This window comes from Octodon degus, unplaced genomic scaffold (assembly GCF_000260255.1).
Source record: "Octodon degus isolate 3935 unplaced genomic scaffold, OctDeg1.0 scaffold00127, whole genome shotgun sequence".
NCBI classification, from domain to species: Eukaryota; Metazoa; Chordata; class Mammalia; order Rodentia; family Octodontidae; genus Octodon; species Octodon degus.
In genome coordinates this window covers 2113205-2139456 of record NW_004524703.1, presented here as the reverse complement: position 1 = coordinate 2139456, position 26252 = coordinate 2113205, and the positions used below count along the sequence as shown (strand labels likewise).

Here is a 26252-nt window from a genome sequence, read left to right as displayed (position 1 = left end):
TGAGGGAAAGTTTTCTTTTAGAACCAGTCTTACTGTTTCACCTGGGATGATTTCAAACTTGGGCTCAGGAAACCCCTCTGCCTCAGCCTCTCCAATAGCTGCGACTACAGCTGTACACCATTGTGCCTGGAGGAAACTTTTTCTAGAAAATTTTTACCTGAAAATGACAGCTAATAAAATCATAACTTGACTCTTTTGTGACCCCCTAGTGAAATAATGCATCTAGGACAAGCTCACTAGTGTAAATAAAACCCCAATGCTGAATTTGACACAAGGAGGGGGTGTTCCCAAGACCAAGGAGAGACAGCAGCAGCGATGCTTCTGCATGTGAGGCACAAGGTCACAGTACTTTCAGTGGCACTCAGTTGGCACCGGAATCAAACCTACACATGACCAGGCCTCAAGGTCTGGCCACCTGTTTATGAGACATGCAGGTTAAAATACAAAAGAAGCATAATAATAACCACGAGAACCCACTAGGCAAAGCCTGCAGAACACACGGCCTGGTTTTTTTTCAACCACAAAAAACAAGGGCAGACAAGAGAGGAAATCCACAGACCACGAGATCTGAGACAGTTCTCAATCTGATAAAACACCAATTAAAATTATAGGACAACCGGGGAAACTGGAATAGTGACTGGACAGCTGGGGGTAATAGGCATTTTCATGAATGATCTTAGTTGTGCTAAAAGTATTGCAGTTATTTTTATTTTGAGATATATATTGACATATTTATGGATTAAGTGTTTGGGATTTGCTTCAAAATATTCCCATTGGCATGAGGGTGGGTGGAGTAAATTGAATAATGACTCTCAATATATCTATGGCTGAATACCTGGAACCTATTGATTTTATATTTTTGTAGGGCCAAGGGACTTGGCAGAGGTGACTAGCCTAAGTACCTTGAAATGGATTATGGGATCACAAGGTCCTTATCGGGGAGGGTCAGAGCACAAGGATCTGATAGCAGAAGTAGCCTGCAATTATGTGATCTGAAGACATGGGAAGGACCTGTGGGCCAAGGGAAGCAGGTGGCCAAGTGCAGCTGGGAAAGGCAGGAAAGGGACAGTCCCCTGTGGTCCCCAGCGGGGACCAGCCCTGTCTGCCATGTAACTGCAGCCCAGTAAACTTGACTATGGACTTATGATCTCTAGAACTAGAATAGACTGCTCTTGTGTTGCTTCAAGCTACTGAGCCTGTGATGATTTGTTACAGTGGTAGGAAGAAGCAGTTATGGGGGCAAGAGATACCACAGGGACCAGCTTGGCCATGAATCTAAAATTATTGAATTTGCATGGTACATATGTAGGGGTTCATTACAAATCTCTAGGTTGGTAAGTTCAAAAGCTTCCCTAGTAATAAGGTATTTTTTTTTTTAAGTCTGGCTAAAAGAATTCAAGTCAAAATGTCCATTTTTAAGAGTTCTCAAGTTTCCCTTGGCTATCTGGGAAACTTGGGGTGTCCTATAACACCCCACTCCAGAGTGGCAACACAAGTGGCAGGGTGGGGCTGTATGGGCCAGGACAGACCCAATACCCTGTCTGCATGTATTCCCTGGGGGCGAGGCCAAGCTGCTCAGCTGCCTTCCCCAATCTTGTTAGACGATGCTCGCACCACTGGTTATTGGGAGACTTATGTGCAGCAGTCCACTTGAAGAACTTAGAAGATTATCTGGCACTCAGTATCTCTTGGTTAGCTAAGGACATTATCATTGCCTGTCATGTTCAGCTTTCTGGCAAGAAGGTGAAAGATGTCTCCAGTGAGTCTCTACCACATTTCGTGCAATCTTCTAAAATGCCCTTTGCTACAAACTTGGATGAACCTGGAGGATGTTATGTTAAACGAAATAAGCCAGAAAAAAAAAAGTTGCATGACCTCACTTATCTGTAGACTCTTAAAAGAAAGGGAAAGAAAGGTCAAATTTACAGAGATAGAGACTAAAATAGTGGTTATGGGTCAAGCAGAGGGGAAGAGGAGGGGCTGAGGAGATGCTGGTCAGAGGGTCAGAGGAGAAAGAGTCAGACGTGTGGAGGAAGAACCAGTCCGGAGATCTAATGCACAGCACAAGGACTATAGGTAATAAAATTATAGTGGATTTTGGGTTTTCTTATAGAATTAGATATTAGTTGCTTTTTCACACAAAAAGTAGCTACTGTATGTGAGGTGATAGCTGTGTTGATTTTCTTCACTAGAATAACCAATTTTCTATCTAGACATGTCCTATAACATCAAATACACACACACACACACACACACACACACACACACACACAGAGAGAGAGAGAGAGAGAGACAGAGAGAGAGACCTGCACTGTGTTTACACAGCTGCCATTGTCATGGTGTGGGTGTCTGTTGTTATTTTCAGTCAGTCGTATCCAACTGCGTAGTGCTGCACAACTAAATACGAGGCACTGAGCTTCACCACATTGTTGATATTTATCAGTCACAACAATGCCTCTTCCCTTCCTTGAATATAGATCAGCAATGTCCCTGATTTCACAAAACAGAGAAGCCTGCCCTCGTCCAAATTATTTCTGGGTCAGTAAGCCCTGTCCCTGCAATTCCTAAACCAGCAAATCCCATTCTGTCCCTGGAATTCCTGCTTCTAGAATTTTGAACAAAGTTGTGATCTTCCCCAAAACCTTATGTGTTCTTTCTTTAAAGAATAAGACCTTGACCCAGCTGGCTAAGTTCCCCAAATTACACTGGACTAGAGGCTACCCCATGAACAGGTAACAGAGATAGGTCTTGTAAGGAAGAGGAATCAGACTCCCAGTACTTCAGGCTTCACTAGAGAATGCTGGCCCATGTGCAGGATGGCTGCTTGTGGTCGCTGCTCACAGGAACTGATTGTTTTTCCTGCACTTCCTGGCCAGCTTTGTTTCTGACCTTTAGTCTGGGCGAGACTGACACATAGCACAGACCTGGCGGTGACAGGCCATGTTCTCCAACTGCTTTAGAATACCAGCATGAAGTATGGAGGTTGCCAGGGAGGGCCACAGTTGGAGAGAGAAACATGGGGTCAAAGCTGGTCTGCTTTTGGGAGTCTGTCCCTCAGGACTAGCGTCTCTAGATATTGGCCCACCGACCTTGGAAAACAATGCTCCTCCCTGAAGAAAGCTGGGATGGGAATCCCGGCTCCCAGCATCAAAGCTGTGGCACAAGGTCTAGATGCCCACAACTTGGAGAAACAAGACGGCACCACATTTGTTCTAAGCCATCCAGTCAAGCGTGGCTGTGCCCTCCTCAGCTGAAGGATTTGCAGTCACTCACAGACAGAATTAGATGAAACATACTCCAGATGAGACTCTGCCCCTCCACTAGCAGAGGTTAAGTCATTCTGCAGAAAAAACCTGTCTCCTCCATGCTCCAATGAGTCACTCCAAAGAGCACACTGGCGCCCCAGCAGCCCTCCAGAACAATTTCCATTCTGTAACTATAGGATTTGACAAAGGCCATCATCAAAACAAGAGCAAATCCACTGAGCAGCAATAAATCAAGAAACATTCTGGAGACAAAGAGCCAATTAAAAGATTTGGACTGGAGTTCACTTGCAAAGTGCAGTGTGTGCCATTGTCACCTTCTGCACATGTGGAACACAGCTCTAGCAGTGTTGTGGCTGATAATCAGAGTGTTTGCTTGTTGCCCCATTTACAGAATAATGAAGGAAATAACTCAGTCAAATCGCTGTATGTAATTGTCACAAGTCATCTCAGTGATCTTCGCCTCCTCCTTAGTTCACCCAGTAATTGTATGATTTCTACTGGAGACTTTTTTATTTTTAAGACACACAATGGAAAGGGCCAGTTTTTGTGATGAATGGAGCTCCTAACTTATCCATTGGGACCCAGCATACAATACAATCGCATAAAATTCTCTCAGCTCAGTAAATGCTGTCTTTACAGTGGCAGCAGCAGAGGGGGAAATGGCTGTGGCCTGAAGACGCAGTGACAAGAGATTTGGACCCACCCTGCTGCGAGCTGCAGATATGACGTGGGGGGGGGGCACCTAGCACGGAGGCACAATGTCCCGCCCCCTTGTAACAATTGGTCTCCCAGATGCCAAGACACAGGGCTGTGGATGGGAGGGAGGGCAGGCTAGAAGTGACTGCCTGCGACAAGTGAGCAGCTGAGAGGTTCCACGTGGGGCTCTGTTTTCATTAATTGTGTCTCTGCAACTAACAGGTGCAAATCACGCTAGCAAATTAAACTCTCCTGCAATCCTGACAATGCTGCCTTGAGTCATTAAAAAGTCTTCGCGTTTAATTAATGACAAATTGGATACCTACCTACGGGTTTTCCATTGATACAGCAATTAACTTTTCTTTAAGATTTCTCAATTCCCAGCCAAAATACATTTTAAAAAAATCAAGTTACAATGGTTTCTCTTGAGTTTGTAAAACTAAGCCAAGTTTCCGACATTCCCCATTAATTAATTATAATTGTCCTTTTAAACACAAGGCCAGCACCTTAACATCTGAGTGGCGCAAGGCACGTTGAACTGCCTGGGGCAGAGGGCACAGGGGCTCACAGAGCACAGCTGACCCAGCCCCGGGGGACCACCTTTCTGATGTCAGTCTAACTTAGCGATCCTAGGCCAGTGCCTCTATGCCGACTTGGAACTCGTGAACAAGCACCCTGCCAGGTGTGGGACACCTGTAAGTACTAACTGATTTCATAGCTGACCTTAGCAGGCAGTGTGCCAGTATCGTTTCTTTAAAGCAGAGAAACTGGGTTGAGCTGTCCTGTGGCGTTTGGTGGCCAATCTCCTGTCTATTTTCTATTCTGCTCATCGTAATCATGGCTTACTTTTTTTTTCATGCTATCTTTTAATAAACAGCCCCATGCCAAGTTGAGTGTTGAAGCATCAATGACAAGAAAAAAAGAAAAGAAGGCTGATGGAGTTACAACTCTCCTCCTTCAGTTCCAGCCCCCCTGTGCTGACTCCTGTCCCCCTACCTCAAAGCAGTCGGGAAAGAGGCCTCCAGGACAGGCCAACACAGCTCTGCTTCTAATCCCTCCTTCCCCCTGCTCTGGGGCAGCACTTGCGCTCTTTCAGAGGAAATTCGGGGGAAGAGAGGCAAGGACCTGGGCACTGCTCTACCTCAGTGTCCTCTCTGAGGGCCAGAATGCAGCACACAGACACATTTCCCAACCCCGAGCTCAGAGCTGCATTCTTTGGGCTCGGGGTTTCAGAAATTCTAGCCTGGGTCCACTTGGTTCTGAAAGCAGCATTTGCTTTAGGGTTTTAGCTGGCAGGTACTGTGGGTGTAAGAACTGCTGAGGCCTCTAAATCATCGCTCACAGCCATTCACTGCTCCTGTTTACCTTCCCCTTCCTTTCTTCCCCTGCAGGAGGTGGTCACAGATGGCCCAAGGGCAGCAGCACACAAAGTAGAGTTGGGATAATCTTGGTGGTTAGACAGACCCCCAAGGTAGGTTATCAACTACAAACATGCAGCTCCCTCTGTCCACTTCCACAAGGAAGGTAAGGGATTCTCTTCTGCTCTTCAAAGTGAGAGTTGTTTGCTTTCAACATTCCTTTATCTCACCACCTTCATGATGCCGCACTGGCGATGAATGACAGCCATTATTTATTATTATTTCATGTCAGAAAAATCTTAAATATACTTGAAATAATAATAATACAGAAACATATATACAGAAAAAGTAATATCTAAAATGTAAAATAACAAAATGACATGAATTAAAAAAGGGGACATAAGAGTAGGCAAAATATCAGTAACATTTAGATGGGGCTTAAATTTATTGTCACAGACTGTCCTGCTTCAAGGTTGTATATGGTTAGATTTTTGGACTTACGTTTAAACATAAGAATTATATAATTCTTTATGCCTATTTTTAAAATATATTCTAATTTTTAAATGTTTTTTCACATATTCTGTAGGGACTTAAAGTTCAACATATCAATACTTCATGATAAATTCCTGTTCCATGTTATGCCTAAGATGTTTGATATCCAGACAGATAGTAAGGTTAAGCTCAACAGCCTAGGTTGTATGGTAATAACAATAAACTTATCTTCTGGAGGGTTAACAAGCTAAGTTTACAGACCAAAATTAGAGAAAAAGGAGGGCTGCAAGGAAAGCCAGCATTTTGGCCCTAGCCCTCCAAGGTCAATTAAGACTCAGGACATATGAGAACTTGTACTGTAACATCATGTAACTCAGTAGTGTCCCAAATTTTCTGATCAAGGAGATTATGGGGCCAAAGAGGAAAGTGATCGATGAGGTAGAATGTGCCTAATGAGAGTCACATGGAGAGAAAACATTCTCTCAGGCTTTCACAGAGAGCACATTGGCCAAGCAATGGCCGTGACTCATCCACATGGCTGACACTGACAAAGGTTCTACAATCTAAGGTACAGGATCTCAGGATAAATCCTGAGGGGATTTCACTGACCTTATCAGACCCAAAAGCTACAACTCTCATTGCATAGGTCCTGCTTTATCTTGGTCTTAACCATCCAGCAGAAAAGTATAAAAACGAAATATAAGAAGTAAAGCCATGCTGTTATGTTGAGCTGTAGGGGACTCAGGTCAACAACTTCTGACATTGCCAGTGAAGCGGAAGACCCAATACTATTATGGATACTGGACTCTTTTAGAATATTTTACTGAGTTAACACACCTATAATATTCAAATAACGGAACTAAACAAAAAAAGGGGATACAGATGAATGTCTATTTTGTATCTGTGTATTCAAAGTGGTTAGGATAGATGTATAGTTACAGTCTCTTAATGAATAGAGAGATTTGTTCTAACAGAGTTTGTAAATAGGATATCATGTTCGCATCTTGTACAGCAATTAACCACTAGGAAGAATGTATGCAATGTGTTAATTATTGAAACTGTCCTACCAATTTGGTTTGAAACTGTCTCATTGCTATTTGTTTCTCAATAAAATTATGGGGAAAAAATTTATTGTCACAGTTGGTGAGGATACTACTATGTGAGGATGAATGACATCCTCATTTCTTTGTCCTGTCTCATTACTGTCCCATTATATGATAGAAAATTGAGTCTTTAAGTGATTTACTGTTCTAGTGAAGGTTAGGGATGAATAGGGAACACATTTAGCTTCAAATAACCTTATTCCAGAGCCTGTATTTAAGTCTTCATGCTCCAAGTTCTCTGTGCAAATTGAGAAGAGATGATTTTTTTTAAACTTTTTTAAAAACATTTATTTATTAATTTAGTGTGTGTGTGTGTGTGTGTGTGTGTGTGTGTGTGTGTCCAGCTCAGCCCACCAGGGGGCCAGGCTGGCTGGCATGTGGTGCTGGGGGATCGAACCTCAGTCCCTGTGCTTTGCCAAGTTTGTTGCAAGTAGGTGCTTTAGACCACTGAGCCATCTCGCCAGCCCGAGAAGAGATGATTAACGCAGCCCCTCTTCAGCCTCCTTGCGGAGGCCAGAGTCAGTGGGCACTATGGCTACCACCACCAGGAGGGAGGGGAAAGGGATGTGTGGGCATTCAGGGTCTCTTGCTTTTGTTTTAAAGTGCTGCCTCAGAAGGGGCACTAATTCCTGCGCTAGCTCAGCTCATGGGACAACAGGAGGGTAGCACCAGCCCAGCCCGAGAGGGCTCTGGGACTGCAGGGTGGCACCTTCCAGACTGTTCTAACCGAAGCTGAGCTTCAGGAAGTCCAAGCTTGCTGTTCTTTCAGAGGAAAGCTGCATGGATTTTTCTAAATGGAGCTGTGAGATAAAAAACCTGGGTGTGTCTCGATGCCTAATTTACTGAAGAAGGAAGCCCATCCTGGGTGTGGGGGATATAGGTGGCACCAAGCCATAGGCTTGTAGGCAAAATAGCACTGAAAAGAAATGAAACAAAAAGGAAGTCTTGCTTTTTCGTCTTCAGAGGAGCTCCAGGCTCCACCACTGCCCTTGGTCATTCCTCTGTCGGTTGCCAGCACTGACTTCAGCCTTCTGCCGCAGCCCCTTTGGCTTCTGGATATGGCCTTGCAGAGGGCTCTGCAGCAAGGTTCCGGTCTCTCTCTCCAGAGATGGTCCTTTTACATTCTTCCGCCTCTGATGCTGCAGGTGGCCATCTAAAGCCTACCTTGTGACATGTATCCTCCAGCGAACCCTGATATAAACTGACTGCTCAGGAAGCTTAGTTCTATCATAAGGGAATATAGAGTTATTGGGGGTGGTAGAGGAGTAGTTATTTCTGCATAATGAAAGTATTATGGCAAATTGTAAAGACAGTGAATGCCTGTAAAATTAATTAGAAATTATGTGACTTACACTGGCCTTGGAAAATATATAATGAATACTTAATTCATTGTCTAGAAGAATGAACTACTATGGCAATAAGTCCCATTCAAATGTTACTGATATTTTACCTTCTCTTTTGCCCCCCTTTTTAATTTATGTCATTTTGTTACATTTTATATATTGCTTTTTCTGTATATATGTCCATTTATGTATTATTTTTCAAGTATATTTAAGATTTTTCTGATATGAGATAAACAAGGTAAAAATTAAGTATAAACAATCAGTGGTTATTAAGTCTAACAGTTGTACAGCTTTGTATAATTAATCAACAGACACATGTTATCAGTTTGTGTATTAATCCTCTTTCTTTCACTAGGACAGAATACTTGACATACACAATTTAAAAGAGGAAGCATTTTATTTGGCTTATGGTCTGGTAGGTTCAGTTCATGGTCAGCTGACTCTAAGAAGAAACCTCATGGTAGAAAGTGTGGTAGAAGAAGGCTGCCCACTTTGTGGGGAATGGAAGCAGAGATGGTAGGAAGAGAGCCAGAGTGGGAGACGCACTACAGAGACCCACCCTCCACCCCGTTCAGCTAGGAACTCATCGATGGGATGATGCACTGGTGAGATCAGCATTGTCGTGATCCAATCCACTTCCCTATCTCTAAACACAGGAGATTTTAGGGGGACGTTTTAGACTTAAATCATAGAGGTGTGCACTTGAAGCTATTAATAAGCTGTTTTCAGTCACTGCTTCTCTTTGTGAATCAGGCAATAAAGCCAAATAGTAAGTGGAAAAATCCAACAGTGAACATTTCATGAGAGCTCTCATATGATGAATAGAATGGATTTCTCTGGTCCAGAAGTGAAATGTAAGCCCTTGCCACACATGTCTCCAGCTGAGGGGCAAAGCCAGGGGATTCATGTGCTTTAGCAGGGAGGTGAGGGCAGAGCATAGATGCTCAGTGGGACGATCAGGCTGCAGGGCAGTGTGGCTCCAAGCAGAGGCTGGACAACGCGTAGACAGGACAGAGCCAGAGAGGCAGGAATCACCGAGGGCCACATCACCTCCAACAGCATCCAGCAGGGTGGACAGGCTTCGGCTCGGCGACCACTCATCAGTCCACAATGGAAAAGGGGTGAAGCCTCTCCTTGTCTTTGCGCCCTGAGTCCAGATGGACAGCAGAGGGCTGGCAGGGAGCTCTGCTCAGAGAGCAGCAGCACAACAAAGCATCCCCAGCGGGCGTGGAGGGGACTCAGAAGAGAAAAGAGAAGCCAGTGCCTCCCAACTCTGCCTTTCTGAGGCTGCTGGGGAAGGGCAAGGGCGAGGGCTCAAGGCCAAGGGAAAAGTGGGAAAGGTAGCAGGTCCTCCATGAGTTACCACAGAGGGCCTGAGAACAGAGGCAGGTCTGACTTGTGCCTGCTGAGCTGAGAGGCAGAAGGCACCTGTAAGTGACAGAGCAATCACACAAAAGCACAAAAACACAATCAGAGGTGTTTATCCACACAGCTCTTTGTCTTTTCCTGGTTCAGGGTAGGGGCTTCCTAAGGTATATGCTGCATATTTACGAGCTGCTATTTCTCCTATTCATTTTCCTCACGGGCACTGGGAATAAGCCTCATATAGGTAGCAAATGGATTGCTCCAGGTGCCCAGAAACTCCAAAGTCCTGTATGCTCTGGAATAAAGAGCACTGTGTGTGGCATCTAAGGAATCTGCCCATTCACTGCCAACTCCTGTGAGGAAGACGACAGTCCCACTGCCTCAGCCTCTGTGCTGGGCCAGCCATCTACCTGGTTGGCTCTTCCATCCGGCGGGGTTCACCAGTGGCAATTACAGTTCAGGTCACCTCGCCTTGCTGTCCTGCCCACCCAGTTCCATGTCTCTGCCTCTCTCAGTCCCAGTGCAGGCCTTTCTGTTCCAGGATTAACTCTTGTCTTTCTCCTTGGTGGCTATGGGGGCAAAGATAGCTGTTGGATAGAAGGTTGCCAATTCAATGAGACACTGGCTTTAGTATTAGAAAATAAGTGCATGGTCATTCTTGTCAGCACTTGTCTCCAATTTTTTTTGTTGTTGTCGTTACGTATGCACTTGTTAAGAAGTTACAAACTTGCATTCCGATATTTATTTTACAAACAGCACATATTGTAAAAATGCATTCACAGGAAACATATTTTAAAGGTAAAAATCTCAATGGCTGAAACAGAAGCACATACAGAAATTCAGAAATGCTTTTCCCCTAGAGTCTCTGTCGGAAAAAAAAACACGCTGGAAATGTGGTGGAAATCATCATCCCTAACTCCCATCATCATCAGGTTTGGGTCCCTCTGAGGACACCCGAGCATCCTGCACAGGACAGTGCTGAGTGTGTAGTGTCACCTCCTGGAAGGACTGCTCTCTGTGACCTCCAGTGATAGCTGAGCCAGCCTGTGTCACATGTGTCTCGTCTTGTGCCTGGCTTATGTGAAGGTCAGCGCTGCCGGGTCACATGAAGATTACCCAGCTCTAGGGAGCTGTCACCCCTCAGGTCCACCAACTCCTGGACAGAAGGCAGAGTCTGAATCATCAGGCTGGGGAGTTGTGAGGAGCCCAGCCAAAAGCTACTCTGCTCAGCCCTTCTGGCTCATATTGCAAGGTGATTAAAGTATTAATTTTAAGAAACAGTTGGGTCACCTTTAGAAGAATTTATCAATCTCTAAATTGAAAAATAAATTTCAGACAAGATCACTGCATTCTTTTTTTTTAAAATGTATCAGTTATTTAATTAGGTTCTTAGTAAGAAATTTAGAATGCTAATTTATGAGGATAAATTCCTTTTGACAGAGCCAAAACAGATCACAGATAGCCCCAGAGCTGAGGAACAGCTTTGATTTTTGCTATAGTCTGTGAATCCACCCTTTTCTGATCCACCTTGTGCTGCTCTGAAATCTGGTATCTCTCTTTCTCAGTGTTGAAGATCTTGCCCTCCTGGTGTTGGGTTTCCACAGGTTCTTCTTCCTGAAGTAAGCATCAGTGAGGTGTTTGGGGATTTTCACTTTGCTGATATCAATTTTTGTAGAGGTGGCAATGACAAATTTCTGATGTGTTCTTCATAGAGGAACACGCTTAAGGCTAAGAGGCCCAGTCACAAGTAGCAAGCCACTGGCCAGCGGCTTCAGGAAGACCACTCTCTTGACTCTGTGATGCCTGATGAGAATGATCAAGGTGGTGCTGGGAGTGAGGCTAGCTCAAATTGTCCTCACACACTGACTGAAGGGTTTCTTGCTGTGGCTCAAGAGCTTTAGGAACACATCTTCAGTAGGGTAGTATCTAGGCAATTTTTGAAGCTTAACCACCTGGGTACCTCCATTCTTGTCCCCACTGACCGGTTTTGTGATCATAGCAAGAACTTTCTCCTTTTTCTTCTCAACCTTTGATTTAGCAGCTGTGTACTTTCTCTTGTGCAAAGACTTGCTGGAATACATGGCAGATCGGGAGTATCTACCAATTCCTCTAACCAGGACAGAATTTCGGCTGCAGTGGGGCTGCCCCTTCTTGGACTTTTTTGCCTTCTTCACCTTACCATTTTTACCAGTACCACTGGCAGAAGCCTTCTGGGCTTCAGATTTCTTCTGTTTAGTGTCTGGCTTCTCAGTTTTTTTCACCCACCATCTTGCGAGATGGGAAAGAGAGCTGGAGATCACTGCATTCCTAACAGTGGCTTCTAGAGCCAAGAAGTGTTCAATACTTTCTCATGCAGCACACATTTTAATGATCTTCTGTTTTCTCTTATACTTATAAAAGTATGACTCATATGCAAACAAACATTTAAGAAATGGAATAGAGCACAAAGAAACAAAAATAACCTATAAGCCACTAAACCGCAATTCTTGTCTGCTGCAGGGACTTTGTGTTCAACTTCAGGGAAAACAAAGCAGAGATGGAAGGAACAGAGAAGAGAATGTTCCATGAGTCATGCATATAAGGGACTCTGTGGGTTTATGTGCAAACAGTAGACACACATCCTCCCATGGGGAGGGCTGGACCAACACCAGCCAGGGACATGAGCTTGCCCCAGAGAAGAAGGAATTTCTCCTTCATAATCATTACAGATGCATGAGGTCAATTTTAAAAAAGGAACCCATCTACAAAGTAAAGCCTTTCAATATTTTGCTTGACTCAAAAAACTAAAGAATATATAATCATTGAAAAAATGGAAATGAAAGCAGAGTTCAGCTATAAGGAAAAGAGAACTGAGGTAATAGTCTTCCAAAACAAGGAGACTGATAGAATAAAGTGAGTGGGTTAGGGTATATGTATGAGCAGTTTTGTTGTTGCTGGTTTTGTTAACATTCTACTACATATCATTGAGATTTAGTAGCAGGGTAAATAAATGGCTTGGGGTGTTAGTCTTCTCAGGCTGCCTTGACCTTCTGAACTTAACATTTGAGAATAAAGTTTTAAGAGATAATTGCTATTGATTCATTGATTCTTTCACTAAATCTAACTTGAGGCTTACCACATCCAAACAGCATGGCAGTACCCCAGAAGAGGACTAACACAGCATGGAATCCATCTTCAGGAGCTCAGGCTAGCAGAGCCAAACTGAGAGAAGGCACCAAACAAAGTCCTCACAAGCAGCCACCACTCTGAGAACTAAGGAGGCTGCAGGAGGAAGCCAGCAGAGCTCCACATGGGACAAATATTGTGCTGAGTCTTGAGGTAACTGGTGCTCAAGGGGTCCACAAAAGTGTTTCTGAGGAGCACAGAGAACATGGAATGCAGGAAAAGTCCAGCTAGGCCTGAGCATTAGACACATGGGATGAGTGGGATGGAAGACTGCAGGACAAGACTGGACCAGTAGGTTGTGGTACCACATGGGACCCCAGGGGACATGACAGGGACTGTAGAACTTAGGCAGGAAACAAAGGGAGCCCAGCAGAGGTTATAGAAGTTGTTCCCACAGAGCAAGAGGAGTGGATAGATTTGGTAAGAGACCAGAAAGCGCTGCTGTTAGGAGGTTGTTTCATGGCTGAGTTGAGTGCGGGGAGCTGTGTGGAAGGATCTTGGAGCTTGGCCATGGCCACCGACCTGGCTGGGTGGCACAGACAGGGGAAGGAGCAATATCCTCAAATAGACAAATATGAAGCAGGAATCCTCATGTGGTGTCTCTTCTCTGAGGAAGGAAGAACAGAAACAAACATGCCCTTGACTCATGGATGGCTTTTGCTGGTAGGATCCCCAGGACCTGTTACCAACATCCACACCCCCTAAGTCCCTAGTTCCCTTGACCTTGACAAGAGAGGCGACCCTGAGCCCTTTGACCATGCCTCATGATTTGAGTCTCCAGGTCTCTGTGCAATTTGAGAAGGTAACCTGGGAAGTGTGGCCATTTAAATTTGCCTTCAAAGCTGTTACTGGCAAGATACAAATCTGATGATCTTTAAGTGGATCCTCTACTCTAACATCCTTATGGAAGGCAGCAAGCAGTCAGATCTTGGCTTCTTCCCTTCCAAAGTCCTGTCAGACTGTGGGATGCCATAGACAGTGGAACAGATCATCCAGGCCTTCCCCAGCATCTGCCACCATTCTGCCATAGAACTGGAGCAGCCCCTATGCTACAAGCTGTCATGGATAATCAGGACGTCCACAAGGGTCCAAGAGCAGCTATCACCACCAGAGGATAACACTGCCACAGCAGGCTGGCGGTCACTAGTTCTGCAGCACCTTGTTACCCTCCTGCCTGCTCCCAGAGGGTATGACTCTGGCTACTTTCATAGACCCTCTGCCTTAGCTCTCCACTCCCACACACCCAAGCCAGGCCTGCCTACAGCTGGATAACCCAGCAGGAAAAGCCTCACGAGGAGCTGTCAAAGCTCTAGCCATCACCTGCCCACAGGAAGCCAGGGGGGCTCTGGGACACTAATGAGCAGGAACCCAGGAGCCATGGGCATGGTAGCTCTGAGACATCACCCTGGCTGGAGAGGCAAGGAGAAAGGTGGAGGTGCCTATAAACGAGCTGCATTCATTCATTCATTCAACCATTCTTCCAACATCTGTTTTTTGGGGAACAGCACAGGTGACTCCAGGGGACACACTCCTGAGCAAGAGGGACAGCTGCAAATCCCAGCAGGCAGCCCTGAGACCACGAGCAGAATGCCATGCCAGTATGTGCCTTTGGCACGGGAGGCCTGGAGGCTTCAAAAAGGAGAAGTACATAATTTAAACAATGAAAGATGACAGCTGAAGGGCTGATGGGATAGCACTGGGAGAGCCCCCAGAGCACTGGGCAGGGGAGGCAGGAGCAGGCCCAGGCATCCATAAGACGCCATGGGCAACAAGATTGCTGTCCTAGGACACCGCATCTGGCCCTCCTAAAGGTTCCTAAGTAAGCAGTGGCTTGGTCAAACACATGAACCTGCCAATTTGCTAGGTAAAAAATGGACAAATGTCAGCAACTTTACAAGGGTCAACCTAGGCCTGCATGGCTCATGTGCTCACTCCAAGTGAGTTTCCCTCCTGAAGGATACAATGTCATGGGAAAGAGGAAGAGAAACTGTGCAGCTGAGCAGGGTGAGGAGGGGACAGTGGTCCTCAAGGACACATAGAGACCATGAGATGATGCTTGGGCATGAACCTTAGGAGAGCTGGTGGCCACCTGCAATGCAAGCCTTGTGTTGAAATATGCCCACTCAGGACCACCTGGAGGATGGCACAAAGGTGACCCTGGCAGCAGGGCCAGCTGCGGCCACTGAGATGGTCCTGCAGGAGCAGTGTGAAAGTAGGCATACAAGACAGGACTCAGGGACACATGGGACAGGAGGGCTCCTGCCCTCACAGAAGGGTGCAACCTTGAATCCACTGGCATGCAGTGGGGGGGGGGGGCTGGCACAGAAGGATAAAGGACAAAAACTTGCCCACTCAGCTCTGATGAGGAAGGAAGCCAACTGGCTCCGGCTGCCCACAGGCTAGCCACCATGTATGTGAGATTTAACTAAATGCTCTTCCTCTGGTGCTGTGGCAGGAGTCGCTGCCTGTGAGCAGTTCTCTGAGGTAGCAGTTCAGACGCACAGACCGCACCCTAAGCGGGCATCTCTCTGCCATTGTTCATGTTCCTTGAGCTAAAATTGCCCACTCAATAACCTATGTAACTTGTGGTATATATAACACTTATGCCTAAAATATGGTGGCAAGAAGGGCTAAGATCAAGAAGAACGTACCAGAAACCTGCCCAGGATACCTGAAGCGACAGGAAGACTGGCCTCAGATCCAAGCCCTCACTCACATGGATGTCACTGGGCCCCACTCTGCTGACCAGCGAGGTCACTGCTCCTCCCCATGTCTAGAGTGTGGGAGTAGGGGGTGGGGGAGGACTAGGCTTCCAGCCTGAAAGCACACCCTACACCAAGATGAGTACCCCTACTGGACAAAGGGACTCAGCACAGCAGCCCCTCCCAACACCTGCCCCAGGAGAAGCCTGTGTCGGCCTACTGCACTATCCTAGGAGATGGAGGTTTCAGTCAAAGGCTATCTAAAGACCTACTTAACAATTTCCAAAATAGTAGCAAAACATCCCCATAAAACTAAATGGCTCCCAGGGAAGAAAGCACATACTATATTCTCGTACTTGTTTCCTTAATGGGGAACAGATCCCGGTGGCTGGGATTTATTTTCAGAAGTACACATCCACAAAAACCAGAAACATCTTGACAGGCTGCAGCATCCCTAATGGTTCTCAACTCTGAATTCCTAATTGAGTTAAAAAAAAAAAAAAGGCAACCAGGAATTTTCACGCTGGTTTTGATTCAGGATTCAAAACAGAACCTATGATGTGCATTTCTATATTGTTCCAAGTCATGTATAAACTGGTTCCCAATCCTTCAGCCCCCACCCCCAACGCTGAAAAGAAAGGAGAAACAGATGGAGGCATGGATTCTGAACCCAGTGAACCAAAGAAGGTTGTTCTCTTATTACGAGATATTCAAGCTATCCTATGTTCTCCCCCAAACGCTTTAGACAGCTTAATCCATTTGCTAGTTAAAAGAGGAGACCGAGGCTGGGAGATATTTGTGTAGCACCTGTTCTTTCCCACAGGGAATAAAGAGAACATTTCGATTTTTCCTTGTTAATTTATTATAGAAATTGACTACCCTTTTTCATTGCTTAAACTAAATCCCAATACAATAAAGCATTCAGACATACCACAGAGTCTGTAATGTAGAAAGCATCCCCTTACCTGAGCAGTTTGCCCTCCAGCATTTCCATGTACTTCACAGTATTTTCCTTCACATTTGCTTCTGCAAAACAAAAATCCAATGTGAATCGCCTTGCAGTCACAATTGAACAACACCGAGAGCTATCCAGTTAGGAGCCAGGCCCGAAGCACCATGGCCAAGCCATCATAATGGCAGCATCCCATGCTGTGAAACACTCAGGTCCACCGGGGGTGCCGCCTGCATCCTGCAGTGGGGAGGATTCTCAAGCTCCAAGTCTTTTTGCAAGGACAGTTAAGAGATGGGGGAGAGGTGTCACTCTGCTGCCCTGGATTGATTCTTCCCTGGGGGACTTCTGGTAGTCTATCACTGGTTCATAGGATTCAGTACACGCTTCTCAGTGGGCAAGGGATAGGTTATAGAATACAGGGTATAGAACTGAAAAGTGGAAAATTTTGTGACTATAAATATTTTGGGAGGGAGGGTTGTTTTGTTTTGATGCAGGGTCTCTGTGTAGGCCTGAACTCACTATATACACCAAGCTGGTCTCAAACTCAGGGTAGTCCTCTAGTCTCAGCTTCCTGACTGCTGAGATTAGAGGCATGCTCCACCACACCCGGCTGAGACTATTAATCTTAATTGCCATCTTGATTGCATTGAGATTGGATTGTGAGGGCATTAACTTCATGAATTAATCTATCAGTGAATTCATAACTCAATGTGCTTACTGGGAGGTGGAGCCTACTGAATGGATGGGTCCCTGTGGGTATGATTTTGAAGGGCACATCTTGTCCCTGAGCCCCTTCTTCTCAGGCTCCTTTTCTCTCACCCTGTTTCCTGGTTACCGTAAGGCGAGCAGATTTCCTCCTGTACATCCTTCCATCATGATGCCTTTGCTCTGGAATCAGCCAACTATAAACTGGAACCTCTGAAACCATGAGCCCCAGTAAACTTTTCTTCCTTTAGGTTGCATATGTCAGGAATTTTGTCCCAACAATGGAAAGCAACCTAAGATAAGTTTCATCCTACAGATGAACCAAGGAACGTCACTATTGGTATCAGAGGACTGTAGATCCATTCACTGAGAAGCAAATAGTAATGTGTGATCCTCCTGTGAACAGGAATTTTGCACTCACCTCCAGTGCCTGAGTGATTGGTTACCACTTGAGTGAATTCAGTGCCTCCTAACCACTACAAACATATTGAGGGGAGCAATTATTGTTATGGTTCAGAGGTCCAAAGAGGCACCTTACTGATAAGGGCTTGGCCTGCTCTCCAAGTTCTAATGCCCCCTGCTTCCTCCTCTTAGGACTGTGTGTCTTCCTTTCACAGTTCTAAGGAAATGAGATGTATATTCAGTGTGCTCAAAACCTGCCATCAAGGGTTTCCTTCCAACAGTGGTTGTGTTACTGATGGTGCTGATACTTCTCTTACTAGTAGTACTGCTATGGTGGGATTTTATCATCATTTTTATTCCAACCTGAATTTATGCTCAAAGGCAGTATGTGCCTAAGAGCCCACCAGCACTCTAAACTTGGGGAATGAGCAAGAGCCAAAGCCAAGCTATGCAGATTTGAGCTGCTGAAATCTGCTTTAGAGACTCAGGACCCATTTTGGTTAGTATAATATGCCAGGATAAGGGACAGCCATGCAAGTTTGGAGCTGAAAATATATCCTGAAATTCTCTATAACAAAACAAAATATCTGATCAAAATTAGAACAATTAATTCTGGTTCATTATATCAACAAAGACAAAGAGAAATTTGTACAACAAAAGCAACTGTTTAGGCTTCATTCTTCCCACAATTCTGGTTGCAGATTGAATGGACAAGGACCAAATCAAACGTCCCCATAAGGCCAACATTGAACCTGAGCACTGAATCTGATTCAGTTCTCATCCAGTTTGGTTTGCGACCAGAATTGTGCAAAGAATTAAGTTTGTGAACTGAAGTTCCACTTTTATATTTCCAAATAAATATGGAAATGCAAGTGTCCCTCAGTACCCATGACACAATGGTCCTAGGAGATAACAAACCCCAAAACCCTCAAATTTATTATATAAAATGGCATAAGATTTGTACCAAACCTAAACACGTCCTCTTATATGCTTTAAATCATTTCTAGACTCTTATAAAGTCTCATACAATGTGAATGACATGTAAATAGTTGCTATAGTATATTGTCTAGGTAATCATTACAGGGAAAATGGTTCACAAATGTTTAGAGCAGATGTAATTTCTGTCTTGAAATTTTCCATCTCAGGTTGACTGAATCTGTGTATGCAGATTCTGTAGATATGGCAGACCAATAGTCCTGTATGTTACTCTCTACTATGCATCAAATGTTGTGTGAACATGGAAACCTGGCTACTGTCATGCGTCTTGTGAAGTGGGTGAATCGGGAGCAGGTGGAGCCAGTTCCAAATGTCCCCACCAGAGCTGCTCCTGCTGTGGCCCATCCCACCCACGGTGCATGTGCGTGCCACTCTCATATTTCAGGTGAGTCGGCCTGCAGAACCTGCACAGAGCCATCCTGCAGTGCTTATGTTCCAGCAGGGTCACTAGTAAAAAGTAAACATGAAAGTTCCACAGGCGGTGGTAAGGGGATTTAAAGAAAGGTCAAATAGAGTGTACAGAGTCATCAGAGCCAGCATCACTGGGATGGTAGCATTTGAGTGAAAGCCTGCAGAGGACTAGGGAGAAGGCCTGTTTGCATCCTGTGAAGAACAGAGCAAGTAGGAGGAACAGCAAGGCTAACGGCCCTGGGGCAGGGGCACACTGGGGTGCTCCAGAAACCTGTGGCTGGAGCCTAGTGCTCCACAGGGAGAAGAGTGGAGGGCAAAGCAAGACCAAGGTGCCATCACGTGCCACTGAGGCAGACTGGACTCCTAAAGCACGGCCATGGCAACATCCCAGTCCCACATCAGGCCAGACCCAGGGGCCCTTCCATTCCCTATTAAAGCAGTGAAACTCATTTCCCTCCCCTTGAGCCTGGACAGGCTGTGAGACTGCAGTTAGCTGAGTGTGATGGAAAGCACTCCATGTCATTTCTGAGATGCAGGGAGCCCAGCTCTGACAAGAACCTTCTCCTAGGAACCTGGCCACCGTCGGGGGAGGAAGCCCATACCCTTGGTGAGGCTTCCAGACCCAGGTGTGAGTTGGCTGTGAGATAGGCTGTGCCTTCAGTGTGAGGGACCCAGACATCACAGAACTGAGACAAGCCAGCCCTCCTTCACCTGCCCAAGTTCCAGACCCAAATCTCTGAGCGCAATGCCTGGGCATGTGAAACGGGCAATCTGATGCACTCTGACACACAGCAGCAGTGCTGGGAAGCTAGGACCAAAGCTCTGCAAGTGCTAAGTGAAGTAGGAAATGTGGCAGAATGACCTGGGCCAATTCACAGCTGCGATGTGGAGGATGGCTGCGGGGAGCAGAAGACATGGGGGTTAGCACCCTCTGAGGAGGGGATGCGGGGATGGGGGAGCGAGAGCCGGTCCTCACCATCACAAGAGCTGGTCCTCACCTGATAGCAGCCTAATGAGAGAAGGACATGACATGTTGCCAGAATAGAATAAAGATGCGAAGACCCTGGGGAAACTTTCCATGCTAGAACTGATAGCAAATGGACAGTGTGGAGAGAAGTGACTGCACAGGAGGGGTGTGACCCAAAGGTGAGACAGTGGGGGACTGTGTAAGGCCAGTCTGCTCAAATTCCTCCTAGCCCCATCCTATATGCCATTTTTTTCCTCTGGGTGTAGGCAAGACACTAGTCCTGTGATGGCTTTCTGACCTGCCTTCTGGGGTGCAGGTGAGAGAGTTCCTTTATGGCTAGCTTTCCCTCCACAAGGAAAGGTAAGACAGGGAGACCGTTGTGCTTCTAGAGTACCAGAGTCTGCAGTGCTATGTTGTGAGGTGGTATGGCAGAGGCTTAGCCAGGGTGTCAGCAGGCAGTGACGGAGGCAGAGTTTAGGTACTTTTAAGGTAGAGATGCCAGGGTGGCCGGGTGGGCTGAAGGTCAGGTATGAGAAAAAAAAAAAGTCAAGCATGACCACAGGATTTTTGTCCTGGGCAAAATAGTTGCCATCAACTGAGTTGGGACGGGCTATGAGCAAAATCAGCTTGGAAAGACAAAGCAAGAGGTCAGGTCTGGAGTTAATAACTTTGGGAAGCTTGTTAGATGCCCAGTGAGGCGTGCCCTGTGAAAGCAGGTGTCTGAATATGGAAACTGAGAAGATTCCAGAGTGCAGGCCAGTATCAGGGGACACTGGCATTTGAAGCAGTAAGACTGGACAACGTCTCTTGGTAGGGAGAGTCACTTAAGTGACCACTGGCAACGGTCATTGTGATAGCAGCTTATCCCAAAGGACAAACAGAGAGCACCTCCTGTTAGGAAAAAGGAAGAGAAGAAGCAGAACAGGGTTATATCAGAACAAACCTGAGAGGAACCACTCTGGCACTAGAGACTGGACTAGTTGCTCTCCTATATGCTGTCAGGTCTTTTGTAGGGTCATGCAGAAGGGAGAGTCCAGTAAGAGGGGCTGCGGCTCCCTGCCAAGAACAAGGTTAGACAGAGCATAAGCAGTAGTGGCTGCTCAAGGATGCGGCTTGGAAAGCTTAGGGAGTCCTGGCTCCTATTAATGGCAGGACTTGGGCCCAGGATATAGCTGAGGGGCACAAGTGCAAGGGCCTGTGTATGATTCCCAGTACCAAAAAGGAAAAGAATAGCAGGGCCAGTCATGTTATGAGTCCCCAACTGCAGTTGTGCTGTGAGGGGAAGTTTAGAGGGGAAAATAACAGTCAAGAATGACCACTCTTTGATCAGGATGGCAATGGATTCCTTCATCTACAATGAGAACAAATTCACCAGTGTGCTTAAAAATAATCCAGATCCCTCCCAAACTAGTGCTTTTGTTAAGAAATCAAATGCTAAATGCTTGACTCGTCCAACATCTAAAGGGGCAGCTGGTGCCGTGCCAGACACACTAGGCCAGCCCAGAATATCTGGACCGTTTCCTGTGCATTCCCAGTGCCTGGGAGACACCACTTCCAGGACCCACATGCAGATCCCATTTGTGGGCACTGACCTGCCTCCCAGAAATTCGGCCTACAAGTGCCAGTCACTGGGTCCCTGAGCTGACCCACAGCCTTCAGAGTAGGTCTGAACTGTAGACTTAGCCTGAAGAATGCACCCAAAGGCCCGCTGGGACTGGCTCGGCTTCTCGCTTCCTTTCCTCCCTCCTTCCCACTTCCTTGGGTCCAATAGATGCTACACTTCTGAGATAGATGGTGACTGCAAGAGCCACAAGGGCGCTACACGCAATAGCAGACGCTACAGGAAACACCCATAGAAGCAAGGAGGAAGAGGCCCAGGGCTCCCTAGTGGGGAGAAAGTAAGAAACTATTTCTCCCATTTGCCAAGCAAAGCTGATATCCAGTGACAGGTCATATTATCAAAATTGAATTCATATAATTAGTTTCTTGGACCCAATTAAACAAAAACTAATCATTAAATGTAGTAAATCTATGAAAATATTTAGCAGAGTGTGTGCCACAAACACAAATCAATGCTGCAGGGCTGGACAAATAGCTCAGCAGATTAAAGCCCCTGCAAGCAGGTGTAGGGGCCAGGGGTTCGATTCTCTGGGCTTGCCGTGCCGGCCCTGCCCCTGGCAATTGAGGCTGGACGTGGTGCAGCACACCTGTAATCCCAGCTCTTGGAAGGCTGTAAAAGGTCGGATCACTATGAGTTCGATCTAGTAGTGAGACCCTGAACACCTGTAGACCCTTCCCTAAAAACATACAAAACTAAAATAAATAAAAATCAGTGCTGCAGGTATTTATTCTGGGTCCCACTTACTGCCTGGTACTAGTTAAGCATAGAAAGAACCAGACATAAAGGGACACAAGAGACAGCTGTGGGAACAGGATCTAATATAGATTCCTTCCTGGAGGACACAGCAATGTTGTCCATAAGTCTTCATCAGAACCAAGAATCCAAACATATGCTAAGAGTTAGAAAAAATGGCCCAGCTACTCAGCAATATCCTCTTCAGGATGGACAAGAGAGGGAGGAGAAAGGAGAGCAGGGCCAACTGGGTGCTTCGCTGGCCCATTGAGAGATGTGGGACCAGTTTAGGAAACACGAAACAGCCACACAGACACGCTATGAAGTGTAACAGAGCAGTGTTCTGGGGTGCCCCCATGCTGTCACTCTGAGTGAGTGGCCAGGGCATCAGAAGAGGACCATACGGCCTCAGATCAGAAAGCGGAGACCCAAGGCACCTCAGCAGTACAGCTCTGATGGCAAATTCTGTCAAACATTAACCATTTGGGGAATTTTCTAAAATAATGTAAGTGCCAGATAAGGTCTGGCTTATTTTTACAAAAAATAAATAAATTATCAGATTTCAAAGATCAATATTCATGGATCATTTTAGAAAAAAATTAATGTCCTTTTAGTAAAATCTTTCAGAAGAGATAGATGAGGAAGAAATTTTAGAAATCTGAGAAATTTTCAAATATGTAAGATATTATTGGGCTGGCGAGATGGCTCAGTGGTCTAAAGCACCTACTTAGAACAAGCTTAGCAAAGCACAGGGACCGCGGTTCAATCCCCCAGCACCACATGCCAGCCAGCCCCGCCCCCTGGTGGGCTGAGCTGGCCACACACACACACACACACACACACACACACATAAATAAATAAAATTTTAAAAAAAAGATATTATTCTGTCTTCAAATTAATGGACAACCTCTTCTTTGGGTGATTAAATCATGCACAGAAAGGAAGGGGAAACCTAGGACCCACAAAAGTCCAGGCAGGTCAGCAGAATAGAAAATGGACTTACAGCAACACTGACTCACAGGTGGGTGGAATAAACCTGTGGAGCCCCTTGGAAGCTGGCAGATCCGCTCCAGAACATTCTCTCACATAAGTCAGGTTTTACACTCAAAAGAGAGATGCAAACACCCTACCCATTGCTCTGCTCATACTAAAATGATGTTGATGGTCACACTGGAAATAGCATGTGGAAAGAATTCCCTGGTAACAGTGGAGCTAACGTTCTCTTGAGCACTTTCTACGTGTCAGGTGGTGCTCCGAACACCTCATCCTAGATACTGACTAACAATAATACCTCGGAAGCAGCTCTGTCATTATCCCCACCTTACAGCTGGTCATGTGGAAGGGCAGCGGGGTATGAAATCTCACAACCGGTGGGAGAAGCCACAGAATTCCACTAGCACTGAACAGGACTTCAACTGTTAAATGTCACAACGGAGAAGAACACGCATATGGAATGAATGCGAGTGAAATGTTAGCTCTACGAAATGATGCAGGTGGTAAAAGAGCAAGTTAAAAAGCCGACCAAAAGCTGCACTGCAGAAACTCAGAGTTACAAAAACACTGGCAATTGCAAATATAGCCATCGACAAGTAGAAACCTCATTGGGTATAAACTTTAGGGAAGATGCTTACTAACATAACATATGTATATATGTATATATATATATGAAAGGAAAGAACAAAAAGATTTCAGAAGCGTTACAATCAATGTGAAAACCATTAATAATTTTTGTCACTTTTAAAATTAGTTTCATTGGCACACTTTAAACATACACAATGATTGCAGTCATCATAGGGAATTTACACATTCTGGATCCTTCTTTTTGCCTCAGCCCCCTGCCCCCTTTCAACTCCACTTCCCCTTATTATTTACAGAAGCTTTGTTTCCATTTTTTCCTTCTATTTCTCTTTTCACTTTTTTCCTTCTCCCCTCTTGTTTCCTTTCACATTTGAGCATTTTCTTCAAGTTCACTCCCAGCAAGTTTAACAGTATACGTAGCTGTCCAAGCAGTTGCTTATCCGCATCTACTGGCTTCTCCATTTACCTTCATTCTCTGCCATCACTGTGTGGTGGTTCTGGCTTAGATCCTAGAGCTCAAGAGAGACAGGAATTCAGAGTTAAACAAGACCGAGTCCTCCCCAGGGTTCTGCCTCTCATTACAAATCCTCTAGGACCAGAAGCAAATAAACACACCATTGCCAAATGGGGATTCACTTCTCATCAGCAGGATGTCATTCAGGGCATGACTGTCTCTCTGTTTTCCTCCAATGTTGTAAGAGATTTACAGAAAGAAGGAAAATGATCAGATATGGGTCCTACAGGATGAATAAGTGGTAACAAAGAAAAGGGTCTTATTTGGAACTATATCTGACATTCACTGATACACGGAGCTAATACCCTTATATCGGGGCATGCATCCTACAGAATAAATAAACAGTAACAAAGGGAAGGTTCTTCCTTGGAATTTTATCTGACACTCAGGGATACACTCAATGGACACATTCTATAGCAGGCATGTATCCTACAGAATGAATAAACCGCAGCAAAGGAAGGGGCTCCTTCTTGAGGTTAGAGCCAACCCTCATTCACACATTTATCTGCCTGACCACATGCCAGATTCTGTGTTAACATTAGGGCCACAGAGGTGGAGGTCACTACCTTGGGCTTGAGACAGCCAGGCCAAGTGTGTGACGGGAAGTCACACACTGAAGACCGTGGAAGCAACAGGCGAGAGCAACTTCAGGGGACACGCACTGTGGGGGCCTCAAGGAGGAAGGCTTGGCCCAGCTTTGTGGGGATTAAGAGTACTCCAGGAGGAAGGGACTGAGCTGGCGATCTTAAAGGATTCTCCATGCTCACTGATGCAAGAGAGGCAGAGACTGTCTAGCTGATCGTTGCTCATACAGGGAGATTTGTGCTTGAGACTTACGCACTTAAGCTCTAGAATATCAGGCATTGCATTCCTATCCCTTTTTCTCCCAGTATTTCCAAATCACTTTGCCTTGTGCTGGCATTTTGATTATGTGGATCCCAAACCTAGGGGACACATGGGTGCAGTGGACACAGGTGCATCCCGCGACAAAGGCTCTGCCAGTGGGCATGGCACCGTCTCACTCTCCCGGCTTCCCTTGGGTGACTTGAGCAAGGCTGCTGTGCATGCTGCCTTCATGCTGGCAGAGGTGCCAAGGAGCAGAGAGAGGGGAGTTCCCTCATAGTTGCTGTGGGACTCCACTGCCCAGGAAGGATACAAAACCAGTGCTCATGCCTTGCCTGCCTTGGGGGACGGTGCGTGGCTTCAACCCCCCGCCCCCAGAAGCTGCTCTTGAAGAGCTCTGCTTAGCTGCCCCTGAGCCCAAGATGCACCTCAAGGACCAGACAGTCTTGATATTCGTGTGTAGGAAAAGCTCCTTCTTAGAGAGGGTGAACAGAGGAGGCCTTAGGAGGCGAGGTCCACCAGACCAGAAATCAATTACTAAGTGGTAAGTCCTGACACTATGTAGTGGAAAAGCCCACACTCCAGTTTCTCCTGCTGTGCTTGTTACTAGTTAACTGGGCATCACCAGATACTATGATGCTCCATTCCCCCAGCTGAGATCACTCCTGCAAGCCTCTGGTGCCCCGAAGCACACAGCCTGATGAGTCAGCTCTAGTCAGCAACAGAGAAATCCAAGCGCTCACTCTCAGTGCAGAAAACAGGAAGGAAAAGCTCATGCGCCCAGCCCCAAGCACCCCGCTTCAGCCACACTCACCTTGCCAACCACACAGGGGGAGATGGGTGGCCACCCCTCACAGCACTCCCTGACTCCCTCCCTGCGACGGGCTTTGCTGCTTTCAAGTCCATGTAAGTCAAACAGCTGTAACTTAAAGATTAATTTGCAGACCCAGTCCTAGCCCAGGTCCGGTGAGTGTGCAGAGAGTTTCCTGCTACCCTGCGCCGGCGGGACCAGTCCCAGCCCAGGCACAGCGTGGGCTGGAC

At 46.1% G+C, this 26252-nt stretch overlaps 1 protein-coding gene across 1 annotated transcript in view; it reads right to left on the bottom strand.

Moving 5' to 3' along the window:
* Disc1 (disrupted in schizophrenia 1) overlaps positions 1 to 26252 on the bottom strand; it is a 352530-nt gene that overhangs the window by 60027 nt on the left and 266251 nt on the right. Inside the window, exon 10 of the mRNA XM_023700878.1 lies at positions 16456 to 16516. Coding sequence (XP_023556646.1) covers positions 16456 to 16516 — 61 coding nt within the window. The remainder of the gene's footprint in view (positions 1 to 16455; positions 16517 to 26252) is intronic.